This window comes from Rhamphochromis longiceps, linkage group LG7, assembly GCF_057381845.1.
Source record: "Rhamphochromis longiceps isolate RC_006_pf linkage group LG7, R_longiceps_female_GT1.1, whole genome shotgun sequence".
Taxonomy (NCBI): domain Eukaryota; kingdom Metazoa; phylum Chordata; class Actinopteri; order Cichliformes; family Cichlidae; genus Rhamphochromis; species Rhamphochromis longiceps.
The window spans coordinates 44,300,911-44,325,551 of NC_140563.1; the positions used below are offsets into that span (position 1 = coordinate 44,300,911).

At 39.2% G+C, this 24,641-nt stretch overlaps 1 protein-coding gene and 1 pseudogene across 2 annotated transcripts in view; both read right to left on the reverse strand.

Annotated features, from left to right (window-relative positions):
- On the reverse strand, window positions 1-3,051 carry LOC146665984 (sodium/glucose cotransporter 1-like; annotated as a pseudogene).
- A 13,993-nt stretch (window positions 3,052-17,044) lies between these two features.
- The window catches only part of gnaz (guanine nucleotide binding protein (G protein), alpha z polypeptide), a 50,352-nt gene continuing 42,755 nt past the window's right edge, over window positions 17,045-24,641 (reverse strand). For both annotated transcript variants that reach the window (XM_085413794.1, XM_085413793.1), the window contains exon 3: window positions 17,045-19,666. In XM_085413794.1, coding sequence (XP_085269920.1) covers window positions 19,322-19,666 — 345 coding nt within the window. In that variant the 3' untranslated portion in view covers window positions 17,045-19,321. The remainder of the gene's footprint in view (window positions 19,667-24,641) is intronic.

The following is a 24,641-nucleotide window of genomic DNA, read 5'->3' on the forward strand; positions in this document are numbered from 1 at the left end:
CTAAATAATGAGTCCGATCACCATGCCAGGCAATGGGAGGTCTCCTGTAACTGGATCCCTGAAGATATGGAAGGAGTCTGGCAGGGGCTCATAGCAGTTTGCACTGATGTTACCCTTGATTGAGGGACAGCTTGCATCTAGAGTCTCTTGAAGTTTTCGTTGCCCTTCACTTCATGGAAAGCTGAGGAGAATCACCACCACCCACCTTTTTTTAAACTGTCCAACAAATAAATTGTAAGTAAAATATTACCAAAGCCCATGAAAATGAATGATCCAATAACCACGATGATGGTCTGTAAAGTGTCTGTGTAGATCAGTCCACCTTGGATAAAATGTATTATTTATTTATTGGAAACACACATATTGTAATTATGTAACTACTCCTTCTGTAAAATTTTCAATTGTGGATGTCTTGTTACTAAAAAGCAACATAAGGCCAATTCATGGTTATCATAGTCCACGGGCAATTGACTACAACAAGTCAGCACATTTAAACCAGCAATGAAGAAAGCCAGAGAATTTGTGTGTGTGTGTGTGTGTGTGTGTGTGTGTGTGTGTGTGTGTGTGTGTGTGTGTGTGTGTGTGTGTGTGTGTGTGTGTGTGTGTGTGTGTGATGTGTTTCTAAATCTCCATGTGTAGTCACATGGCCTTGTGAAGACTTTATGTCCAGTCATGGTATGATAACAAGTATTATCGTACCATGACTGGGCATAGTCTTCTCAAGTACGATAACACTTGTTATTGTACTATGACACTGTAGTTTTCTAGGAAAATATCTGTGAGTTCCATAGAAAAGGAAGGAAATTTTTCCTGTGTACAAACCTTTGACAGTATATAGTGCAGTAACTGCTAGAAGTGAAAAACCAAGGTCCAAGGGCCTATTGGACAAAAGTTGTACCAGAAAAAATATCTGCCTGAATTGGGAGAAAAAAAGTGTAGGATTTCATTTAGGACCATCGAAAACAGGTATAATATAAATATTTTCTGCTGCTTTTGGAGGCACTTACTGAAATTCTGGTGAAGATATACAAGACAAGGGAGAGAACAGAGATATAAATGCGAATGCACTGTCCTCCAAACCTCATCTGAAGTATTCAGGTATTCAGGTGATGATTTAAATACATCCACAAAGCATGAGATTTTTGTCATTACTCAAAGTGTTGTCAGACATAGTAGTCATTTATGTCATTTGGGTAGTGGAAATGAATAGATTTTGAGGATCTTTCAGGTCAATATGCAGCCTTAGAGTTCTGTTTACCCCAGCTTTAATGTAGATGGGCACAAAGATCCATTACAGAATTACAACCACAACAAGAGCCTGAAACACACAAACATACAAGAAGTAATTCAAGTCCATTAAATTTGAGATTTATATTATAAAGTAAAGACCTTACAATAATACAGAGAAAACACCAACAATCGTTTGTTGGCAAATGGCCAGCCCGCTTAGCAAGCACTTGATGACAGTGGTAAGGAAAAACCCTCTTTTAACAGGAAGAAACCGATGGCAGAACCAGGCTCAGGAAGGGGCAGCCATCTGCCTGGATCAGCTGGGGATGAGGAGAGTTTTTAGCATCACTCTAATATAGGATTTTTCTAATTTTATATTGGGCAAATGCAAGAAAGCAGTCCCTACATATTTGTACATACATACGTATATGTCATACCAATGTAAGTATTAAGTCAATGTTTAGAGGTGATTACAATAACCTCAGTTTTACATGAAGCTTATGCTTCTGGCTAATCTAAGCTTTACATCATTTCCACTTTCCCACACTCTCAAGCTGATTGTGACACCACAGGTCTAGCCCAATCAGCTTTCTGCTTGCCTTCTTCAGGCCAATCAGCCTTCACTCCATACTTTAAATCTCACCGCTCATCTGTCATTTTTCCTTGCAGTTGCCTTTGTGCAACCCAGTTCAAGCCTTCATCTTCATCTCCACCACCCGTGTCTACAGGGTAATGCCCCGATCCTTATCACCACCAAATACCTCAAATTGAATTCTGTACATCAATAAATCACAGCTTTTACTTTTTATATATATATATATATTATTTTCACAAAGTAAATGGATGAATGTATATTGTAAATCTGCATTAAAACTATAGTGAGCTAAATAAAGAAGCTAGTACTGTCAGCAGCCAATAGGTGTCTCTGCAGTAACAATTTTCTAAACCAGATGGCTCTAAGCTCGTACAGATGAGGAACTGCCACCGGACTGACAAACCATAGATTAGTGTTCAAGGCTCTGCTCCCACCTGTGATGCTTGAAACTTTCAAATGGTGCTGTAATTGATAGCGATGTAGGTGTGGCCTCCTGCATTACACTGCTGCATGATTCATCAAAATCTTTCATGACATCAGCACAATAAAGTCATTATTGTAGTTGCCATTTGTTCAGCAGAGGTTTTATTGTTTTTAAAGCAATAAATACAGCCATATAGAAAGCAAATGTTTACTCAGCAGAGCTACACTCATTTCCTTAAAGAAGCAGTGGGGATTTAATGTAGCTATGCTTTTTATATACACAGGCAAATTAGCAGTGGTTGTTGGCATCTTCAGAAACTTTAAATGTGCTAATTATAATCCTCTGTAATTATAACGCAAATGAACTAACTCCTAAGGAACTGAACAATAACCAACCAAATATATAAACAGTTTAAGTTGAAGCTTAAACCAGTGATTACTTTATTCAAGGATGATGTTTTCAACTGAATTTAAAAAATAAAATGGAGATAAAAACAGAAACTTTATTTTATTGCAATCAAATGTTGTAAGTGAGAAATTGTAACATTTAAAAAAAAAGGTAATTTTTCATTTGAATTGGCTCAAAAAGCTTGGATAGGGCAAAAACTGTATTAGTTGTTCCTAAAAGTGTTGCTGCGGCAAATACTTTACTCTTTTTAGACTCTTCTGCTTACCACCTCTGAAGGCACATATTGTAGCCTGCACAGGATTTCTTGCACTAACATACGTCTCACACTTACTTGTTCGAGTGCTTCTGTACTCCTTCCAACCAGTAAATTTCTGTTTGGCACTTTATCTATCATCATTATGGTGAGATCTATGTCCAAGGTTATAGTATTCTTTTACTGCCAGCTCCACGAGGAGCGAGCAAAGGAGAAACCATTAGAGCATTGCTTCTCAAACTTGAGAAACTGGAAAAGGTTCACGCCCCACACACCACAGTTTCTTTTAATCAATCATTAACAACAACAGAGGATCAAAGCTGAATTTAAGTGGAATAAATATCTGCAAAATAGCACCAAACTATAATTTGTTTATTTTCTCTGAAAAAACAAACAAGCAAACTTGTTATTCCATATTTTATTGGGTTCACGCCTCAATTTTAGAATGACTATATTAAGGAAATTTGTCAAACTAAAAATGTTTAATTTTTGTTAAAACACATACATTGCCCAATTTTTACTCATATTTATGATCTGATAAAAAAAAAATTTAGGGGAAAAAGGGGTCAGTAGTTAAAGTGGGATTTGGGAGGTGGGGGAACCCAACCTAAGATCGGGTGTACCGGTGCAGTGTGAGGAAAATATTTAATTAGAAAGTAGTCACATAATGACTTGTTATATTTTATTTGCATACAGGCTATGATCAGCTGACCTGGTCTAATCTTCGCAGCTAACTTTGGATTTTCCCAACTGAATTCAACAAGATGAGGGCGTGACGACATGTACCATGGTCGAAGGGGCACTGTGTTAGGTACATTTGTACAACCACTACAAATACAGAATGACAGGAAACAGGTGCATGTGGTACACTTAAAGACTGCCAGCAAAAATTACATGGTACAGATGGAACGCTGCACAACCCAGTGGTCACCACAGAGCATGACAATTTCCTGTTATGATAAGCAAACATTTCTTTGTCAGCATGAGAACCAACACCAGACTGCAGCATGCAAAAACGAAACTAATTGAAGAGTGATATGCATTAACCATCTGAGAGGAGCAAAGTGCGAATAGGGAAAAGAAGTAACTAATGACTGTTATTGGGTATCTCAGGTATATTTGTATTTTAAAGCCAAGATAGGTGTACAAAAAAAAAACAAATACACTTTGTTGCTCCATAGGTTTCTTTATTATATACATCAGAGACTGCTGGCTCAATTAGGCAATAACTGATTTAGCACAACACAAGGAATGTAAACAGAGACACATCACTTTGAAAATGGAATAAAAATCACCAAACTTGTGGTCAACGATGACGCAAAAATCAAATGTTGCCAAACTTAAGAAAGTACCTAGACCCGGTTTGTAGAGTACGCTTGGGGAGTGTGATTGTGTGTACAGCGTCTCTTTATGTCTGTCTCCACGTTGGTTGAGTGTGGAGTGAGTGCATATGAGAGCATGAGGGTGGGAATGGATGTTTGTGTCTGTGTGTGCCTGTATGTCTGTGTCTATATGTCAGGTTGGGTATCAGACGCCACCTCTCTGGGGACACCTCAGGCCCTTCAAGGTTTGGAGGCCTATCTCCACCCACCACCACTTCCCCTGCCGGTGGCGGACTCCCTCAGGTGTCGGTGTGTTGGTGGTTCTTTGTGTCTGGGGGTGGGCGTCCGGGTACACACCGGCTCACTCCTTGGCGGCCGCATGTCGGGGCCTGGGGCCTGGGGCTCGCTCGGGCCCCTTTGGAGGTGGCCTCTCGGCCTGGGGCTCGGTCACTCAGGCACAGCTGGGGGCCGGCGGAGCTCACGGGCGCGTCACTGCAACTCCCCCTGGCTTCTGCTCCGCAGCTGCTGAATGAGCCCTCATCTGGGACTCTCCTCAGCTCTTACTGGGACAGTGGCGCGGCTGCCCCTCTGTTGGTCTTCCATGGTCTCTTGTGTTCTGGGGGCCTCTGGATGTCTGGAGTTTTGATCTCCTCCATACCCGCTTCACACCCTGGAGGACGGGGCTGTGGCCCCCCCACACTCCCTAGCAGATCATTACATGGAGAAACCTTTGGAATGCAAGCATGCTGATCCACACAGGTATGCACACATGGGTATTCACAGACGCGGACTAAAGCTTTCTTGGCTGCTGCCTCAAAGCACACTGTGCGCTGTCTATCTTGCGTGCTGCACAATATCGTTTATTATTTAGTAAATATTGATATCTATGACTAGCTAGTTTATTGTGATGGTGCTTTGTTTTCTCTATTATTATGTTACTCTTTGTTGTTTGCTGTCTCCTCTGTTTGTTTTTTTTGTTTGTTTTTTTTTTTTCTCCATACAGGTGACCCAGGAGTTCTTTTTTTTTTTTTCTCTCTCTCTTCCCCCCCCCTTCTCACCGTCTCTTCTCCCCTTTGGTTTTCTTTCTTTCTCTCCCCCTCTTTCTCTCATTCATTCCCCCTGTTTATTAAAAAAAAAAAAAAAAAAAAAAAAAAAAAAAAGACAAAGGATGAACTGAAGCTCTGCCATCACGTAATGTCGCATACTGCTGTTTCTGATGTCATTTAAAAAAAAAAAAAAAAAAAAAAAAAAGTAACACCTGTATTTAGGACAATCTGTCTGCCATGCAGGCTGCAGTTTGTCAGAGTAACAGGAGCTGAGATGTTTGCTAGCATCAAATTAAGAGAGACCGCTGTGTGCCTTAAAGCTTCAGCAGTACGTGAGGGATTGTGCCCTGCAGAGTGAGCTTTAGAGAAAAAGGTTGCTCTGTCTATCTATTAGATTAGGGTGTTAGGTAATGATGAGCTAAACACTAGAGTACCCTGGACAGCTCTGGCAGTAATGGCCTGGTAAGGCTGGCATGATGACAATGATTATAATACTATATGGTTATGATACCGATTATATTTATGAGCTCTGATAAAAAAAACTATTATTTACCTTGAACCTTGTCTGTAGGCTTTTGTAACTATTACACCACAGTATCCTACTGATACTGAATACAGCCAGGACAGCGAGAGGAAGAGGAATAGAGGAGGAGATATCAGACTGTTACTGTTACAAATGGCTGCTTGAACTCTCTGAATGAGGACAATCAATATTCACTTGAATGAGAATCAATCACTGGAATGAGGCCATGCTCTTTGGGGATTAAGGCTCAGTTGCATGCGCTGAATTTGGTCCTGATTTTAAAACACAAGCAGAGACTTCAACCATCAAAAGTCTCCAGATAGGGTAATGTTTTCTTTGTAGTTTTATGTCTCTCGGCTTCTGTTCACCAAGACTCAATCTATAACGTGGCAGGGACATCTTGGTATTTTAAGCACAAAAGATGATCCTATCAGTGTGCTGCAAGACTACAAACAGACACTACTGAATAGTGCCAAAAAGCAATCATTTGTGGGAGGGTGAGTCTAGTGTGAAAAAATAGTCTTGGGTAAATAAACTGTGATCTCCAGCGCTCAATGCAGATGTGATGCCTTATGAGCATATCTCTGTGTCGCTGGTGTCTGCAGAGAGCCCTATTGTGTGGTGACTCTGAGAACAAAGTGGGCTGCAACCTAAGAAAAACCATGCAACTGATGGAAACACAAGAAAATTGAAAATCCAAATATGAAAAAAATAAGCTCCAAATATGCGCTACTCTGAGTGTAGCCCAAACAACAATAGAAATGTTTCCAAATAAGTGATGATCCCAATGGGACACCCACGGTGTTCAGTGCTGTGTGCCTAGAAGTTGTGAAAGCTGGTTAATTCTCGTATGGTGTAAACATTGTGGCTGTACAAATCTCACATTATTTACAGATACTGTCTCTAACTGATCTTTACCTTATCTCCTATTATTAGGAAAATGGGAGAAATATAATCCTGAAGAAGACGTATGCCAACACAAAAGAACTGACAAAATACAAGCATTACTGTGAGACACTGCCTTAATAATATGTAACAAATAAATAAATAATATGCCTTAAAGCTGCCTATAATAGTTAGTTTTAGAAAAGAGAAAAGAAAATAGAATTACTACTTAGTTTTGATGATGTGAAAAAATATTTTTAAAGGCATCAAACTGCAATATACACTCACTGGATGCTTTCTTAGGTACACCTGGTCAGCTGCTCATTAAAGCAAATATCCAATCAGCCATTCACATCCAGCAACTCAGTCCATTAAGGTAGACATGGTCAAGAAAAATACAGAAGATCAATTCGAGCATCAGAAAGGGGAAGCCAGGTGATCTAAGTCAGCAGTCCCCAACCCCCGGGCCTCGGACCGGTACCGGTCTGTGAGTCGTTTGGTACCGGGCCGCGAGAGTTGAGGCTCGGGTGTGAAATGTATGGTTTTCAGGGTTTTTATCGGTTTTCAGCGTTATTTTGCTATCGTTTTATCGTTTACTTGGTTTCCCTGGGTCTTTTCACCTGTGTTATGAATAAATTTTCTTTTTTTCGGTACCAGTACTAGTTTTATTTTGTTGTATTTATCCGTGACACTCTGGGTTCCCCTGACAGTCTAAAGACATGCGTGTTAAGTTAGCTGGTAATTCTAAATTAGGTGTGAATGGTTGTATGCCCCTCTGTGTTCACTCTGTGACAGACAGACTAGATATGTTATATTATATTATCCACAAGGTGGCATAGTAGCATAACTCTGCAAAAGTGGTGCGTCACTGAACAAGAGAAATAACTGAAAGAACTCTGGAAGCCAAAAATGGAGATAATATTGTCTACTACTTTATATTTAACAGGTAGTTCAGAGGCGTTTCTTAGCTGGACATCAACGGCATTCATTCAAGATCTATACTTTTCCAGTTTCTGGTGTTTCTTACTACAGTTTGCTGTGGAAATGTATCCAATTTGTGGAAATGTATCTCCTTTAGCTGGGGCCACATTGTTTAACTTCTTCCTATTCATTTTCTTAAACACTTATCCATTCAGGTTCGCGAGGTTCTTCATAATCTTTCTCAGACATGAGTAATTTTATGTCTGTTTAAATCCCAAAGAGCCAAATAGTTTAAAAAAAAAAGACAAAAAGATTTAAGTGAGTTTATGTGATAGAACACCTTTACTGCTCTTAAGTAGATGAAGCAGATTTAGTAATGTTATACCATATGTAGTATTGTATCAGCCACATCCAATAGTTATATACAAAGAAAGTATTTCTACTTTTGAAAGCATAACCTTCACCTGTACTGAGCAATTTTTACATTACTGTTACCTAAGAAAAGGACAGGATAACTTCTGGAGTCTGAAGGTGACATATAGATGTCTTGAGATCTCAAATAATCACATCTGGGATACAATTTTCTTTCTGCCTTTGAAAGATAAACGTTGAGATAGTGGCATTAGCAAAAGTTTTGCTGAAATTTGAAACAGCACCAACATTAGACATGGCAGCAGCTAAAAAAACAAAGTAAAACCTTCATTACATACAGAGCCTATGAGAGGAGTACACAGAAGTTTCAGGGAACAGATTTTGACTATGGCTTTGATAAAGCAGTCATAGTTCACATACACTGTAGGTGACTAAATTCATCCATTGCACAAAGAACTTTAGACTCTGACTATCTTAAGCAGGACAATAGTGCAGTGAATTATGGGTAAATTAAGAGGAGGACCATAAAACATATAGCGTTGAAGATATATATGAGCTGCCACCTCTGGTCTAGGGAATAAACAGTGGACAGGTTGATATTAATCAATGGAAAAATAAAACACAAGCTAATTTGGATCAGATCCTAATTTGCATTCAAGAGACAGACACCCTCTCTACTTTTAAGATTAGATTTAAAACTTTCATGTTTGATAAAGCATATAGTTAGGGCAGGGTCAGGTGACCCTGAATCCTCCCTTGGTTATACTGTAATAGGTCCAGGATGCTGGGGGGCTTCTCATGATGCACTCAGTTTCTTCTTTACTCACCTTTTTTTCACCCATTATACGTTGAAACACCTATCTGGATTTAATCACTAGTTATTATGTATCTCTTGCTTTCTTACACAGTGTGTCTCTTGTCCTGTTGTCCTCCCATCACCCAATCGATCACAGCAGATGTCTGGCCCTCCCTCAGCCTTGTTCTGCCGGAGGTTTCTTCCTGTTAAAAGGGATTTTTTCTTTCACACTGTCACCAAAATCACTTGCTCATAGATTCTTGTTTAATTGTTGGGGTTTTCTCTTTATTGTTTTAGTTTCTCTAGCTTATAATATAAGGTGACTGTTGTTGTGATTTGGTGCCAAATAAATAAAATTAAATTGAAAGGTTGAATTGAATTTCACTAATATAATTTATAATACAGCATACAAGGAAACTACAGACCACTTGCATATCAGCAGTTTTCCCTTTTCTTTTTTATTTGGGTACAAATAGTTGGTATATTATTATATTAGATTATTATAATAGAGTTAGTTAGTCTGGGGTTAAGATGTTTCTGTGGCTGAAAATTAGTCCATTGTTGTTTTTGTTAAATGGTCTGACTTCCATTGTGGAAATGTGAGACTTTATCTAACCATACAGACCAGTCTAATCTATCTTTGTAAAGCCAGCCCCAGAGGTCCGTTCATTCATTCTGCCAACTACCTTAAACCAATTACAGTGATGCTTTTCTGAACTCTTTGAGCTTTAGTCTCCTGCTTTTATGGTCCGACTGGTTTATTTTCTTCTCTTTTTTCTGTGGGGGAAAAAAAAATCACCCACTTTGAGAACTATTTCCACGGTTCCTAAAACAGCTATGATATGGTTGTTTTTAGATTTACTTGTAGGCATAAAACACTCAAACCTTCTTGTCACCGTCATCTTCTGATCCCGTTCCAGGAGATAATTTACTTTTATACTTAGTGTACGTGTTCTTAATTTATGCTCAGCTCTCCTTTAGTAACGACCGGGGTGTGTGATGCCAGATAAGCTACTATGTTCAGACTTATCAAGTCCAAGATAAATATTTTTATGTGCGTAAACATTTTGTTATCAAAGTTAAAAAGTAAGCACATGTTAAACTAATACTGTAACCAAGTTGTTGTTGTTAACATGCATTTGGATTTCCAGGATAAGTTTCCAGATAAGTTATTTGGATGATTTGGTAAGCTATTATTTGCCACAAATTAAAATCACCTGTCTTATATTATGTAGGCTCCTTTTGTCCATCAAAACAGCCTGGGCCTCATGGACACAGGACTTCTGGGGTTGTTATTTCTACATAGACGCTGCAAATGTACAATTTTGAGAAGGTGAATGTTTTACATTATGTTTTTAAAATAGCTGTCAGGAGAGGTGCTGTTAGGACAGTGGCTTGGCTAGTATCAGTTTTTCATACGTCAGAGACAGAGTAAGTATCATTTATGACCCTGTAGTAGCCCATATAGTGGCATTTAATAATTATTACATGGACAAAGTGTTTCTGTGATTAGATGCTTTTGGCCTATATTACATGGACTTTGAATAAAGACAAATGCTTTTATCAGCACCAAATGTCCTGGTGGATGCAGTTGCCTCACATTTTCCTGAATGTGATGTGCTAGGGAAGTAATCCTGAGCAGGATAAGGGGTTCAGATTGTGAACTATTGTTGGACTACTCTGTATTGTCTACCTTTGGATAAATTTATCTTCTCAGCAAAGAAAATGACGTAAGTGACATAGGGCAGCATGCACGTGGAATCAACCTGGCTGTAAAACAAAACAAAACAGAAACTAAGTGATTGTTAAAAAGCTATCAGACATAAGCAAATCTCACGGAAAAGTGCTTTTTTTTTTTTAGATGAATGGATGGAAGGATGGAAAAATCAAAGCGAAAATCATCCAAAAGGTTAGGTCAGATGATGTTAGTGATAAGGCATCTGAGGCATTTTTAGACTGGAGGGCAGACTGCCCAGAATTTGGAAAACCTGTAAGCCTGTTAATTATAGGTGGATTGCTTCTCTGAACTCGCATCTTTGTGATCTTTGTGAAGTAATGGAACAGATGACAATGAAAGGTCTCAGAGAGGCTGGAAATGATTCTGGTCCTTAAGTGGGGTTATAAAATGCAGGGTCACCATGGAAAGGGAGATAAAAAGAAAATGAACTGGAATATGGTTGCAGCTGCAATCTTGATGTGGATTAAAAACAGGATTTTCAGCAAGTATCGATCATAAATTAGCTACTTTTTCAAGAAGATTTTTTACTCTGTGGACCAGGTTCAGGAAGAAAATAAGGAGTGTTACTTCAACTTGTCAAAAGTGTATCCTTCAAAATCCATCACACTGTCAATCTGAAAGAATCCAAATCCATAGCAAATCAGTTAATTGTACTGAACCCGTGAAAAAATAATAGAAAAATGCTGAAAAAGCACGCAAAACACAAACTGAATAAAACATAAAAGTGGGGGGAAAACACAATGAAAGTTGAATAAGTTTTAGAGAAAGCTCAGAAATGGAAGTGAGTTAGGGAGAGATAAATGTGATGGAACAGCTATGGTTACAACTAATAGCATCTACAGTATTATTGTTCAATTAAAACACACATTACCTGCATCTGTTTCTATGCTTCTTTTCACCACATCTCAGTGCAAGCCTTCGCATGCTTCAGTTTCTCTCACTTTCGCACCTGTTCTGTCGCTGTATTGTGTTAAAAGGGTTATTCTGAGTGCATGAAAATGAGGATTTTTCTACTGTCCACATGAAAATATTAATGTCCACAGCATGCCGAAGCAGCAGGTGGCGATGTAACCCTAATCGCACAGATAAGTTGGCCAATCGAAAGCCAGTCTGATTTCTTTAGAGTAACTCCTCTGGTTGCAAAAAGAAGCTGTTTTGAGATCTGTGGGGAAACTGCCCAGTTTACTGTGTTTATAGTCTCAATTGCTAATTTCATGTTTTATTTAACACAACATAATTGTAGCCTTCATTAGATTCAAAATGGAAGATAAAGGACTGGCATAAGGGTCCTACTGTCAGATCCACCACTGTTAAGTTGCATAACACCAAGTTACAGTTGAAAGACAGGACTTCATTGACCAAGGCATGATGTTATAGTGGTTATCTTTTATATACAGGCTATATTGCAATAATAGACAGATGTCAATTTTCAACTAACGATGAAAATTATTTAGTGCAGAGCAATCAACAAATCAAGGTCACAAGGTCAATGCATAACAGACATACTGTTCATTCATAAACAGAACCTCCCAGTCAAAAATAAGTTTGTCAACAGTACAGCAAATGATTGTGGCGTTAGTATGTTTTCTGACACCTTAATAATGCCTGCAGGCCATTTTGCCCACACCCAAGCATTTAAATGTTTTAGGGGGGAAAAGTAATTGCAACAGACTAGGAGCACATTATGGCAATTAACCGAGGCCAGCATAGAAAATGTGAACAGACAGAGTGTTGTCTCTCCACAGAGCTGGAGAAGTGTTACAGTAATAAAGAGCGTGCAGTTCATAAAAGCACAGTGCGGAGAAGAGCTTTTCATAGAGTTTGGCAGACAAATCCCCCCCCACACACACACACACACACACACAGACACACACACACACACACACACACAGACACACGCACACACACACACACACACACACACACACACACAGACACACGCACAGACACACACACACACACAGACACACGCACACAAAAGACGGAAAAAAGTATTTTTAACTGGCTAACAGCATTAGACTATCACACTTGACCAAAGCTAAACACAGGAGCTACTTCGTCCTGTATGTGCTTTCCTGGAACCAAAATAGTAAAAAAAGGAGGAAGTGATTCATTGCAGAATAAGACAAATGGCAAAGCAGCTACTGTGCATCACTATTTCACTGATCAGTTCCTGCTGGCCTTGTGTTAGTGTGACTGTCTCTATATCTGTCAGTCTGACAATTTCTGACACCTCATCAGTTGGCACTGCTGCAGGGACACGCATTGGAAGCAGGAAGCCGACGAGGGTTGCTGTGGGTTGGCGGTGCTGGTGTTAGTTTTGTGGTTTCATTGGATTGGTGGTGGTGAATTTACTGTCAGACTTTTTTTTGTTTTGTTTGTTTTTTGTCAGAGGTTTTTGCTCGTTCAGTCACTGAGACTGAGGAACCCTGTGAAACAAGTGTTTTGGTGATTTACTGTTGCAACATTAACTGAATAGGAAGTGAAAGTTCACAAATGCAATCCTGCATTTTGCGCAACAGTTTAACTGCAACTCAGTGACAACGTAGCTGCCAGTGTTTGGCAATTTTGTAACTTTATTGCCCATACTGTGAACATAACTAAAGGCTTGGTACAAAGTTAAATATGGAAACCATTTACCGGAATGGATTTAAGCTTCAAATTTAAGACTAGTAGGACTGGGCCCTAACCCTCAGCCTTTTTTGTGATTCAGTCTATATTGCCTGGCGTTGTGCAATCACAGCCAAACTGCAGCTGAGTGAAATATTATTTTATACCCTCTGCTTCAGCAGAGGAATGTTGGCATACTTTATCTGATGCCCACAGGCACTGTGATATGGACTTGACCAAGGCCTTCCCCACCACTTCAGACCTGTTAAGGCCTGTTTTCAGTACAGAGAGTTCTGCTTTTGCCTCTCATACCAGTATAATAAAGACTTGTTGTGGTGGACATTGTTTTTCTTATGATAGAAACATTTGAACCACTATTAGAAAGATTAGAATTACAAGTTTTTCTTTATAGATATTGATGGTGCATAACCATCCAACTTGATGTACGTTTTTTCAGATTGATATTTGCACATTTAATAATCAATTTATCAGGAATATTTGTTTTCTTTCAGACACAAAATGTAAACTGATTTTGCGTAGATATTTATTTACTTGTTCACGCAGCTTGGATCAGCTGGTTGTTACAAACAGGGCAGTTGCATAGTGCCCTCTGGTGGACAAGCTATGCAAACTCACACTCGTAACATCTGAATGGTGATCTCTTCAATCATCTCTTCAATCATCTCTTCAATCATCTCTTCATTTTTCCCTTATCATTAATAGAATGATATCGATAAATAAATATCGATACTGATAGATTAATATCAGCATTTATAGACAGCTGATACTGGTTGATGATATCGGCCCGCTGAGTTCGTAATCCTTTGAGTTTTGTTTTTTAGCCTAAATCTCAGCACACAAAGTTGCGCCTCCACCATGATGCATTGCAGAAACTTTTTGAATTCTGGATTTATTTATGTTTTTAACATCTACCATCATCAGATATTATTATATTACTGTAATTATCATAATTGTGTTCTAGTTCTTGACTAATGCTTGCATAACTAACGCCAATGCAATCAACCACATGTTGTTTCTTGTTAGCATGATTTAATAAAACAAAGCATGCTCATAAATTACTAAATGATAAGCATGCATTGTAGCTGCTTACTGGATATTTGCAGTTATAGTGATCCTGGAATTGTGCTGTAGATCGTCAAAGAAGAGGACCTGCACACTTGCTCGTTCATTTTCCGGAAAAATAAATAAATGTAAGTTCTAAATTTATTACTCTGTAATTTATGATTGAGCTTTTATTGGGCTTTCACAAAATGATGTAACAGAATGTAAATCTTGCTTTTAAATTGAGCTCACCTCTCTACCCATACACTGATAAGTGTGCATTATCCACCCATTAAAATCCAGTAAAATGGCATTGCTAAAATTTTAAAAATGACTTAATATTTGGCAATAACTTATTGTTTTTGACAGCTGATGTCACAGGGTCCAGAAGATGTTTTGTGAGGGTAACTTTAGCTCAGAGAGCTGACTCAAAGGCAGATGGTTCACAGCCAGATGTCAGGGACGGTTGATAATACTCATTAGGAAGTAGTGCAGATCAGCAGCAGTGGTCCGGGACAGCAAGCAGGAGGTCGTTTCAAGAGGACAGAAGTTAAGTCTGTTTTTCAGAACTTCATTTAGGGCGTTAAGCTTGTGTTACAGGGGTCAGAGGAGGAGACAGTGTCCAAAGGTTAGTTTGAAGGATGAGGCTTGGCTGTCATCATTCTTTTTACAAAGCAAACAGAGGAGGGAGGAGTAAGCTGAGCAGTGCTGAGATGAGATGAGAGGATCGACTGGATTTAAAGTGGTAAATGGCAGATTTGCCACCAGATACAGGCAAAGAAAGACAGAGATGAAATACTAAAACTCTTCCAAGAAAGCCAGACCTGTGGAATTTTCCTACAGCTGCTTGAAGTTTGTCCATTTGATTCACAAGGCTGTTTACAGCCAAGAAGCAGGTGGGAGCAGATAGGAAAGCTTAGAGGGAAAGAGGGAGAGAGCGCCCTGAGGGAAATAGAGTGCAAGAATAAATGTGGAGGTCAGTGCGGAGACACAGGGAAAAGTCAGCTGAAGTAAGTTAAAAGAGTTGAGCTGAGGACAAGCGGAAACACAGAATCACAAGACATACCTAATGGGAATGGCGTGAGGAAGTGTACTTATAGAGGTCTGGTTCTGGTCAACAACATGGAAACAGACAAGACCAGTTAGTGGGAAAGGCTTTGTTTTCCTTCTCTTTCTTTGAAAAATGTCTGAATGATTCAGGAGGCCTACAAATAGACAGGGCTGGAGCATGCCAGGAATTACAGATATTTATTGTTTCAGAGCTGTCATCATATGGCCAAAAATGTCTCTTTCTGTGCCTGTGGTTGTTTTTTGAACTACTTCTTATTTTTAGAAATGCTTCAGTCCTTTTTCCTTATTATTTATTGTATGTCCCAATACTGATGACAAACCGGAGGTTTCTGGCCCCCGTTTAAGTCTTAGATTTTTGGGCAATGCTTCACAATCTAAAAGTAAAAACAGTCAGAGGTTTTGTTATAAGCCGGTAATTTTTTTATAGGCCCATCAATCTGTTTCCATGTACTGTATTTCCATCACGTAAAACAGCAAAAACCTGACCCTGACCTCTGAATTCATATGAGAACGCACTGACCCATACAGACTACTAGGTGACAAAGTTTCTTGTAATATTCTGATAGATTTTTTTTCATTTTGGTAAGTTTAAAATATAGCAGATCACAAGATTTTATATTCTTTTTTTTAAATATCTCAAAATGTTGGGAACACTGACCATTGAAAAGTTAGGGAACCTTCCATCATCTTTATTTTAGCCCTGTTACCATCCTAATTTTTGTTACTCTAGATCACTCTTTGTTAATTTTCTTGGGGAATAATTATTTTTGCATCTTTTTACAATGTATATACACAATGTACTGAAAAAATTATCATGTCACATGTATTGGTGAAGTCCTGAGCATTTCTTCCAGTTTCTTCTGCAGGGATGAAATATGCCAGCTATTTTGATCATAGAGGCTGCTGTCTGACAGGTCAGTCCAAAATCGGACTTTGTTCTGGCTACAAAGGCAGCATGTGATTCACATTATTTTCATACTTACCAAAGCATTCAGTGACAAACTCTTGGTCTATCACTCTGAACTCAATGCATTTAGAAACGTAGACGAGACGACCTGCTGGAGGTCAAATTGAGCATCGAATGAGGATGAAAGGTGATTTATATTAATTTGAACATTGCTGGTTTCCAGATGGACTGCTGTGAGTATTTCAAAAATTGTTAAAACTACTGGGATTGGCCAACAAGAGTGCATTTTTATTTTTACTGTATTTAGAAAATGAAATTTTAAGCTGTCATGAGTTTTGGCAAGCTAAACTGCGATCATTTCTAGCGAATTTCTTAAGAGTTATTAGACCACAAAACCCAGATCTGTACACATCACCAAAGGTTTGTTGAGTGTGTTGAAACATTTTACTGCTACTTTTTGTGTTATTTTTCTTTAAAAACCTCTGTCAGTGTCACAATGAGCTGCTTAGTGCTACCCTCTGACAGCATAAGGCCGACCAGTTTGTACTTCAAATTTTATTTGGAAAATAAATAAATAAACAAATAAATTATTTAAACTCCAGTCTAATTTGAATTAATAAACAAATTAATGAAAGAAATGCAGGACTTTGACCTTTTTTTTTTTTGCAGCGACTTCTCTCTCAGTTTTCAAAGTTGGCACCAACTCCAACCACATGACAGTCATAAGGCACAATTTCAGCCTTCTCAGAAATGAATTTTATTTATGTTCATCCCTCAAACAGATTCCCACTGTTGGTTCAATCAGTCCACAAAACAATATCCCCATGACCTGAAGACATTTCCCACACATGGATGTAGATCATGATGAAAGGAGGAGGATGTAAAAGGCAAAATAGTAGTTTTATTTAACGCTTGGTCCCCTGTGTGACATACTGAATGCTAAATCAAACACGAAAAAGTTTGTTCCACTTGAGCGTACTAGGATGGCCACAGGGTCATATCATCCTATTATAGGTTTGAATACAGTGAAAGTATTTTTTTAATAGCATATCTTCTTCCTTTAGAGTAGGGAAGTTTGAAATGACTACTTGACTAAAAACTAAGAAGTGCAAAAATCCAAAAGTATTTGTGGACTCTATCAGCCCACCTGGTGATGCTGGAGTTTATACACTAATTAGAATGAAGTCTGTGTGCTGCTGTGCACCGTCACCCAATCACACGTAGGCCAAGTTCATTCTGCAGTGATTTAATTGCATACTTTAGGTCCGAGTTCTGCTTGGCCCAGTGGCTACATTGTACGAGGAGGACAAACACTTTTTTGTCATCGTTTGGACACTGAAGATGGAAGCAAAGTTTCAGACAGGGTGCTCTATTCCGAGTTGCAAAAAAATCACTCGATGCAGCATAATTACGAAAGAATATGGAGGGCCTGCGGCAGTCCGTCCTCTATAAACATTCCCCTCCCGAACACATTTAAAACACCGTTGACACAATCACCACCCAAAAACACATTTACTACACCATAAAAATTTGCATAAGTTGTTTTATTAATAGTTATTGTCCTTTTATACGTCTTTTTTTGTTTGTTTGTTTCATCGTTTTAGTCTGTTGTTGAAGTGGACATCCTGTAAAGTCAAGCCCTTGGCTGAGTTGTTCTCTGAACTAAAAAAAGAAAGGGTAAGAGGAGGAGTGGAGTGGGATCTTCCTCCTCTGTCTCTCACTCTCTCTTTATCGCACTCACAGCATCCCAACTCAACCGTTATTTTTCATGTTGTTTGAACAAAGAGTGTACCTTACAGTATATTTACACATCATACTGACTGACTGGTTTAACAATTTCCATTTAGATAATGCAAGGACGATTGAACTTTGAAAGTTTGCTTCTTTGTTTTCAGGTTCTTCTACAGTCTCCCCTTTCACCCCCAAACTTCTGTAGTGAGGTTATCTTCATCACCAGTATATTCATCATCGCCGTTAGCATTGTCACCATAAAAATTCTGATCATCATTATTATATTTATATAACTCTTTTCAATAGATTCCTCTCTGACAACTGTACAATCGTACACAGTGTTTGACTTTAATATATATTTTTGGGAATATATTATTTAGAACCTAGGAAAAGAGGAACATAATCCCAAAGAAAATATATTAGTATCCCAAAGTAACAAAATCATGCATGATTTAATGTCTTCGTCCATAAAAACTAAACCAAAAAAAGAAAAAAAAAGTAACATAAAGGATGGGATCCAGATTTATTTACAAACTGATCTTGGCACTGTTTTTTTTTTTTTTTTTGTCTCTTGCTGGAAACGGTAATGAAAAATACTTTTGACTCTTCCGAGTGTAACATACTCCTGGTTTTAAGTCAGGGACCTGCTGTAAAAGCTGGTTTGAGAGACATGTTCTTTTTTTCTTTTCTTTTTTTTTAAGCGCAAAAAGATAAAAGAAAGAGAGGAAAAGAACAACAACAGACAGCTGATAAGGAAAGAACAGAAATGGTGCGTAAAAAACATGTTTCACTTCAACTTTAGACTGTGGCAGTTTCCTCTTTTCGGCAGAAAACCTGTGACGTCATGTTTACTGACTTCTTTTTCCCCCAGAAATACAGGCTCTCTCTCTGTCTCTATATCTGTGTCTCCTCAGGTGCCCTCGCCGTTTACTATTGTTTGGGTAAAAAGCCAAAAGAGAGCATTGATTCTGCAGAAATTATTTTCAATTAAGCAGCATTAACTGACTCAGGTTTCAGGTTTGACAGGCAGTTGGGGGCAGCTTTCTAAAAATTTTCCAGTGTTGCCTTGTCAAACCAGTGTCTGACTGAAGATCGCACGTGTGAGCAAACTATAAGGATGTGTGTTGGTGTGCATGTGTTTGGGTGTCTCTGCATACTCATATTCAGTGCAAACATGTAGGGTAGAAATCCCACCTCAACCATGGACCTTCAGCTCTGTTGTTTCCATTGAAACACTTGAATCTACAGTATTGTCCATCCCTCACTGTCTTATTAACTCATTTCCTTTCCAGTCCTCTGTTGCCCCCTCTTCAAAGAGATAAACTGCCCGGCAGGCTAACATGCCTTTGTTTATCCAGCCTCGCGGCAGGCTAACAGCAGCCCGCTTTTCACCCCCTACCACCACCCCACCCCACCCGTGTCAGGTCCTAGCATAGCCCAATGTATTTCAGATTGTTCTGGATGATCACGTCCGTGACAGCATCAAACACGAACTGGATGTTGCTGGTGTCGGTGGCACAGGTGAAGTGCGAATAGATCTCCTTGGTCTCCTTGTTGCGGTTGAGGTCCTCGAACTGCCGTTGCACATAGACAGCTGCCTCCTCATAGGTATTTTGACCTTTGTAATCGGGGAAGCACACTGTCAGGGGAATGCGTTTTATCTTCTCAGCCAACAGGTCCTTCTTGTTGAGGAAGAGGATGAGCGACGTGTTGGTGAACCAGTTGTTGTTGCAGATGGAGTCGAACAGACGCAAGCTCTCGGCCATACGGCTCTGTGTGAAGGAGAAAAGGGAAGAAAAGTAGTGGGGGAATTAGATCATGAGAAAAATGACTTCATGACAAAGAAAATGTAGCATTTAGTTTGTAATAACAACTCAAACCAGCCCAGATTTTCGCATTGTGAAGAGTTAAGAACATAGACTAACCGAACTGGACTCATTCTGGTAGCTCGAGATTTCAGGTAAATGAGGACATGTTAAGTCTGAAATCATCCAGCACATGTCACAGACATCTACTAGACTAGCCAAAGGTATGCCTTCTCTGTTATGTCAACACAGACTTGAGACTAAGACAGCTGCAGACCTTTGTTTGAACTCTTATGCTCTCCTCTAAAACTGCTGATTATCTCTTCTTCCGCTGCTTGCTTAATCCAAGTCCTACACAGTGAAATGATCAGTCAGGGAAAACGTGTTCAAGTCTTTAGTCAAACAAACTAACTTATTCCCTAAAGAGTAGCTCACATATAAGAAAATGTGAGTGGCTCATGTGGAACACACTTCTATGGCCTTATATAGTTTGTCATAACAGAAACACTGTGCAGCTGAGACTTAGGAAAGCTTACAGAAGGATAATAAGAACAACACTGATTTCTCCCTCTCAGTGCCTACCTCTTTTCCGTTATGGTTCATTTGGATGCTGAAAACTTTTTTTTCCTAGCATGCTATAACTGTTGTGGCTTGATGACAAAGTTCACCTTCAGCCTTAAACTTTGATAAATAACATTGGAGCTTTTCAAAAAGTGGGTCAATTATCACATTTAGCCGTAGGACCACATTAGATGTCACATTCATTTTCTCTAAAGTGAGATAAAAAAATAGATTTCACAACTCTCTGATGGAAATCGCTGATGCCTGCTGTATCCTGCAGACAAATCCGTTAGCCATGACTTAAAGTAAGGGTTGAGCAGAGAGGACTACTAGCGAGAGAAATGAGACTACCACAGTTATGTGTTTTTTTGAAACTTTATGCAGCTCATTTTTGATAGCGTGTTGCAGTAATCTTTAAAAACATGCAGGTTAGGGTGCTTAAGAAAAAACAAAAAGCCTGCGAACATGAGTATGTATGCACTTTCTTACAGCTGTGCTCATGTGATGTTGATTGTATAAGGCAAAGCTAAGAAAGAGAAAGCTGATCTGTTCATGGCATCTGCTGGCATGTGGCGAGTGGCCAGTAGCTTGTGACTGGGAGGTTGTCAGATGAAACGCTGCTGTTTAAAAGGTTACAGAAACAACATGATGCTCTGAGCAAATCACAAGATCTGCACAGCATGAAAAAAAAGAGATACTGAGGGAAATAGCACAGGATTAGGAAATCGCTGCCAGATTCAAAGTAAACCCTCATAATTCAGTGGTGTAAGTGCATTATTTTTGGATAATGATGAAAAGACTGCAGTTATGAGAAACTTGTATTGCAGGTATCCCTTAGATACTGCTCCAAAAAATGCATTTAAAGCTGTTAATGTGTGCCAAGAAGACCGCATTCACATGCACAAACTGTGTTAGTGCACTTTTTATGTTTTCTTATAATTATTTTATTCATTTCAGTGCTAGTTTTAAGCAATAAAAGCACACTCACGCACATATACATCACAATCTCCATACACTTTCACCAAAGTTTCCTCAGGCTTGATATTTACCCCCTAATTAACCTCTATATATTGTTTATACTTTAGCTAGTTTTATTTTTTGTACATCCAGTGATTATTCATTTTAACTACAGTACCCTTGATTATGCTAATTGTTTTGCAGTTCACTGAAAGAGCAGAAATGCCACCAGGGGTGTATTGACTGTGAAACTGAAAATGAATTTGTGATACAAACAGTCCGAAGTTTCAGTCCTGGTTCCTTGTACATTCTGCCTCTTCCTGACCGGCAGCCACCTTTTAAGCCTTATTAACAGAGGTGCCGTGCACAACAACTGTCTTCATCAAGGCACTGTAAATAGATAATTATGTAATGTTAAATAATAGTATATCAAGCTACTAGTTGAATCCTGAATGGGAAACAATACCTGAATACAATACTTTACAGTGGCTTGGTCCATTGCCTGTCGTCATCTAAGGCCTCAGTCACACAGACCAGTTGAGTGCCACCTGGCAACCACTGTCGCTAGGGAAAAATGAGCACTCCGTGACTGTTTGCTAGTGGGTATGTGGATTGCTGGCTGTTGTTTGGTGAAATCTACTAAAAACCTCTTTGTGATTGCTTTCATTGCTAGTAGATTACCGCAGTCACCCGTAGCTTGTACGGAAGATGCCAAATTTTTGCACACTCTGTAACTAACCATGGAGCAGTAATGAAATTTTGAAAAGTGCGACACAGATTGGAAACACAGACCATAGTAAATGCCGTGCCTAAACCACGAAACCATCACATTTCAAAATATGCTAATTTTACTTTGAGGGCAAAGTTTCACAGTATCACCACCGCTTAGCAAATAGCTGGCTATTGTTTGAACACAACTAAACATCTTCCAATGGGCAATGGCTACAATCTTCTAGAGACCAAAGCAATTTGAAGGACGTTGTCGATGCAGTGCTATAGTGCAACTATTTTCACTTAGCAACAGCAGGCAACTTCCACCGTCCACTCAGCAACAGAAAAACATGTGATTGGTCGTTACCAGGGGTCTCTACCAGACTGGTCTCTAAGTCTTTACAACTGGGATTTTGGCAATCAATTTCAATTTCAGCCACTGACAGCAACCCCCAACCGCTGCTTGGTAGGTAGTTGCCAACCAGTCTAACTCTTCTAGCACTCAGTAAAATGTAACATATTTTGATTTTTCTAACTAGATTATGTTACCTTTACCTTGCTTGTGTGTGATTCAGTGCAGCTGCTGTCTTATTATGGAGGTAGCAACATCTTCTAATCCATGTTTAAGGAAGCAGGTCTGTGCACATATTTCTGCTTTCCTGGGTTTAAAATTAAAAAATTTCCAATGACCCTCCTTTTACTGGTTATTGGCACAGCTTGTGCCACCCCACTTTAAAAATCCTGGAGGCACCCCTGCATGTTGAAAAAATTAGGTTGAGAAATAACTGTGATAAAGTGGATTGAGTGGTGATAGTTAGCCAGATGAAATGAAAGCAAGCTAGTCTGGTGAAAGCTGTAATCTTTACAGACTGTTCAAGTAAAGAGTGAACTGTAAAGCCAGAATAATATATGCTTTTTTGAGCATAATTTAAATAGTGTAGTAGAAAGCTAAAGAAAAACTGAAAATCAAAGTATGCACTAAACCATTAACTTTGAGAATCATTAAATGGCTCCCTGGCAGTCATTTTCGCTATCAATGCAACAGTTTGACAGAGTATCCAATAATAAATGCACCACTGAAGGAAGCAGCCTCAAAAGTAAAAAAGAAAATCTGTTGTAACAGAAGGTGATCAACTCACCGAGCTCTGTCTAAATGTCTTTTTAAAGCCTTATTGTCCCATCCAGAAATGAGCTAATTGCTTGAAAAAATCAAAATGAGACACAACAGGAAGAAGGAAATAATTTTGGCTTTAGTGTTCAATACAAATTGCATAAGAGTGTGTTTGCCAAATCTGCTCTGCACTTAAGCATTTAAGTGCCTTTTTCTTTTATTGTCTGTCTGTTTTCCTTTCTGTTACCAGTCCCATGTCGCTACCTAATCAGATTGAATCACAAGCTCTCCTTCCTTCACAAGTGTGCATCCCAGGTGCTGAGACCTAAACATTGTATACCGCATATGGTCCTGTCAGGCTGTTTGAGTTCACTCCTCCTTTTTCCAGGGTGTCAAAACAAGAGCCCAGATGGTAAAGAGAGCATAGCAGGAGACAGCCAGCTGAGCCAAGGGACTCTCAAGTCTCCTCACCTGGCCACCTATCACTTTACAGCAAGTGTTTCCTAACGGGGGGTGGAAGGAGAGCAGGGTTGGGGGGTCCCCAAAGTACGCAGACCCCCTCCTTTGCTTCAAGCACCCACTGATGCAGACATGCTCACACATATGTGCACGCACACACACCCTGCTTCCCCCTCACCTCCTCCTGCCAGAGTACTCAAGAGAGCGGTGTGGGCTTTAATTAAGCTTAAGTATTAATGAGGAAGTTCATCACTGTGTCATTGCTTTGTTTCCCAAATACAAGCCATTTAAGTGTGCAGCCATCTCTCCATTACTCATTAAGGTTAAATTTACATGTCACTGCCTGACAAGAAATGACACCCTGCATCTGTCTGCCAAGGTTGCTTTTTTTCTGTCAACATATTTCTTTTTTTTCCCTGTTGCACCTGAGAGTTGCATTATTCAGACCGCTCCCTTTCTATTTCCGCTCTCTTTTTAATTACTAATGTTGTTACTGTGGGCAGCAACACTGCAGGGTGTAGCTGTTAAGAACAGGCAAACAAACATAAACACAATGTATTTGTACACATGACCAGAAGCACTTTTAAAAAAAAAAGTTGAACATGAGCTAAACAAATTTAACAAATTCATCTAGGCTATTTTGTTTAATATTTTTGTCTGTCACCTTATTATGACAATGATGTGAATAAGACAAAGTTCAAAGCACTCTAAGAAAAATATAGAGGCCATGACAGGTACTAGGCTTGTATGTCGCTATAACAAGGGTCATATATATCTTCTGTATTCTTAGTTATATAATGGAAAGCTCTTTTTCCAAAACACCATTATTTGATACGAAGAAACATGATGGTAATGCCTTTGATAACCCATTAGCCAGTTAAGAAGCACAGGGCTGGAAATATTTCTGAAAAAAACTATCTGTCTGAAACACATTTAATGCCCGAGCGATTCTGAAAAACAGCCACTACTGTTCAAAGTCACCGATCAGGGAAAATGTTTTACATCCAGGCCCGTTCACACATCATCTCTGCTGTAGCTTGAAAGATAAGGCACACACAACAAAGGTCCACATTCGAAAACGTGAAACCCTATTCGTTGATTTCCAGCGTCCTTTCATGTGACAGGTAATGAATTCCCATTTGA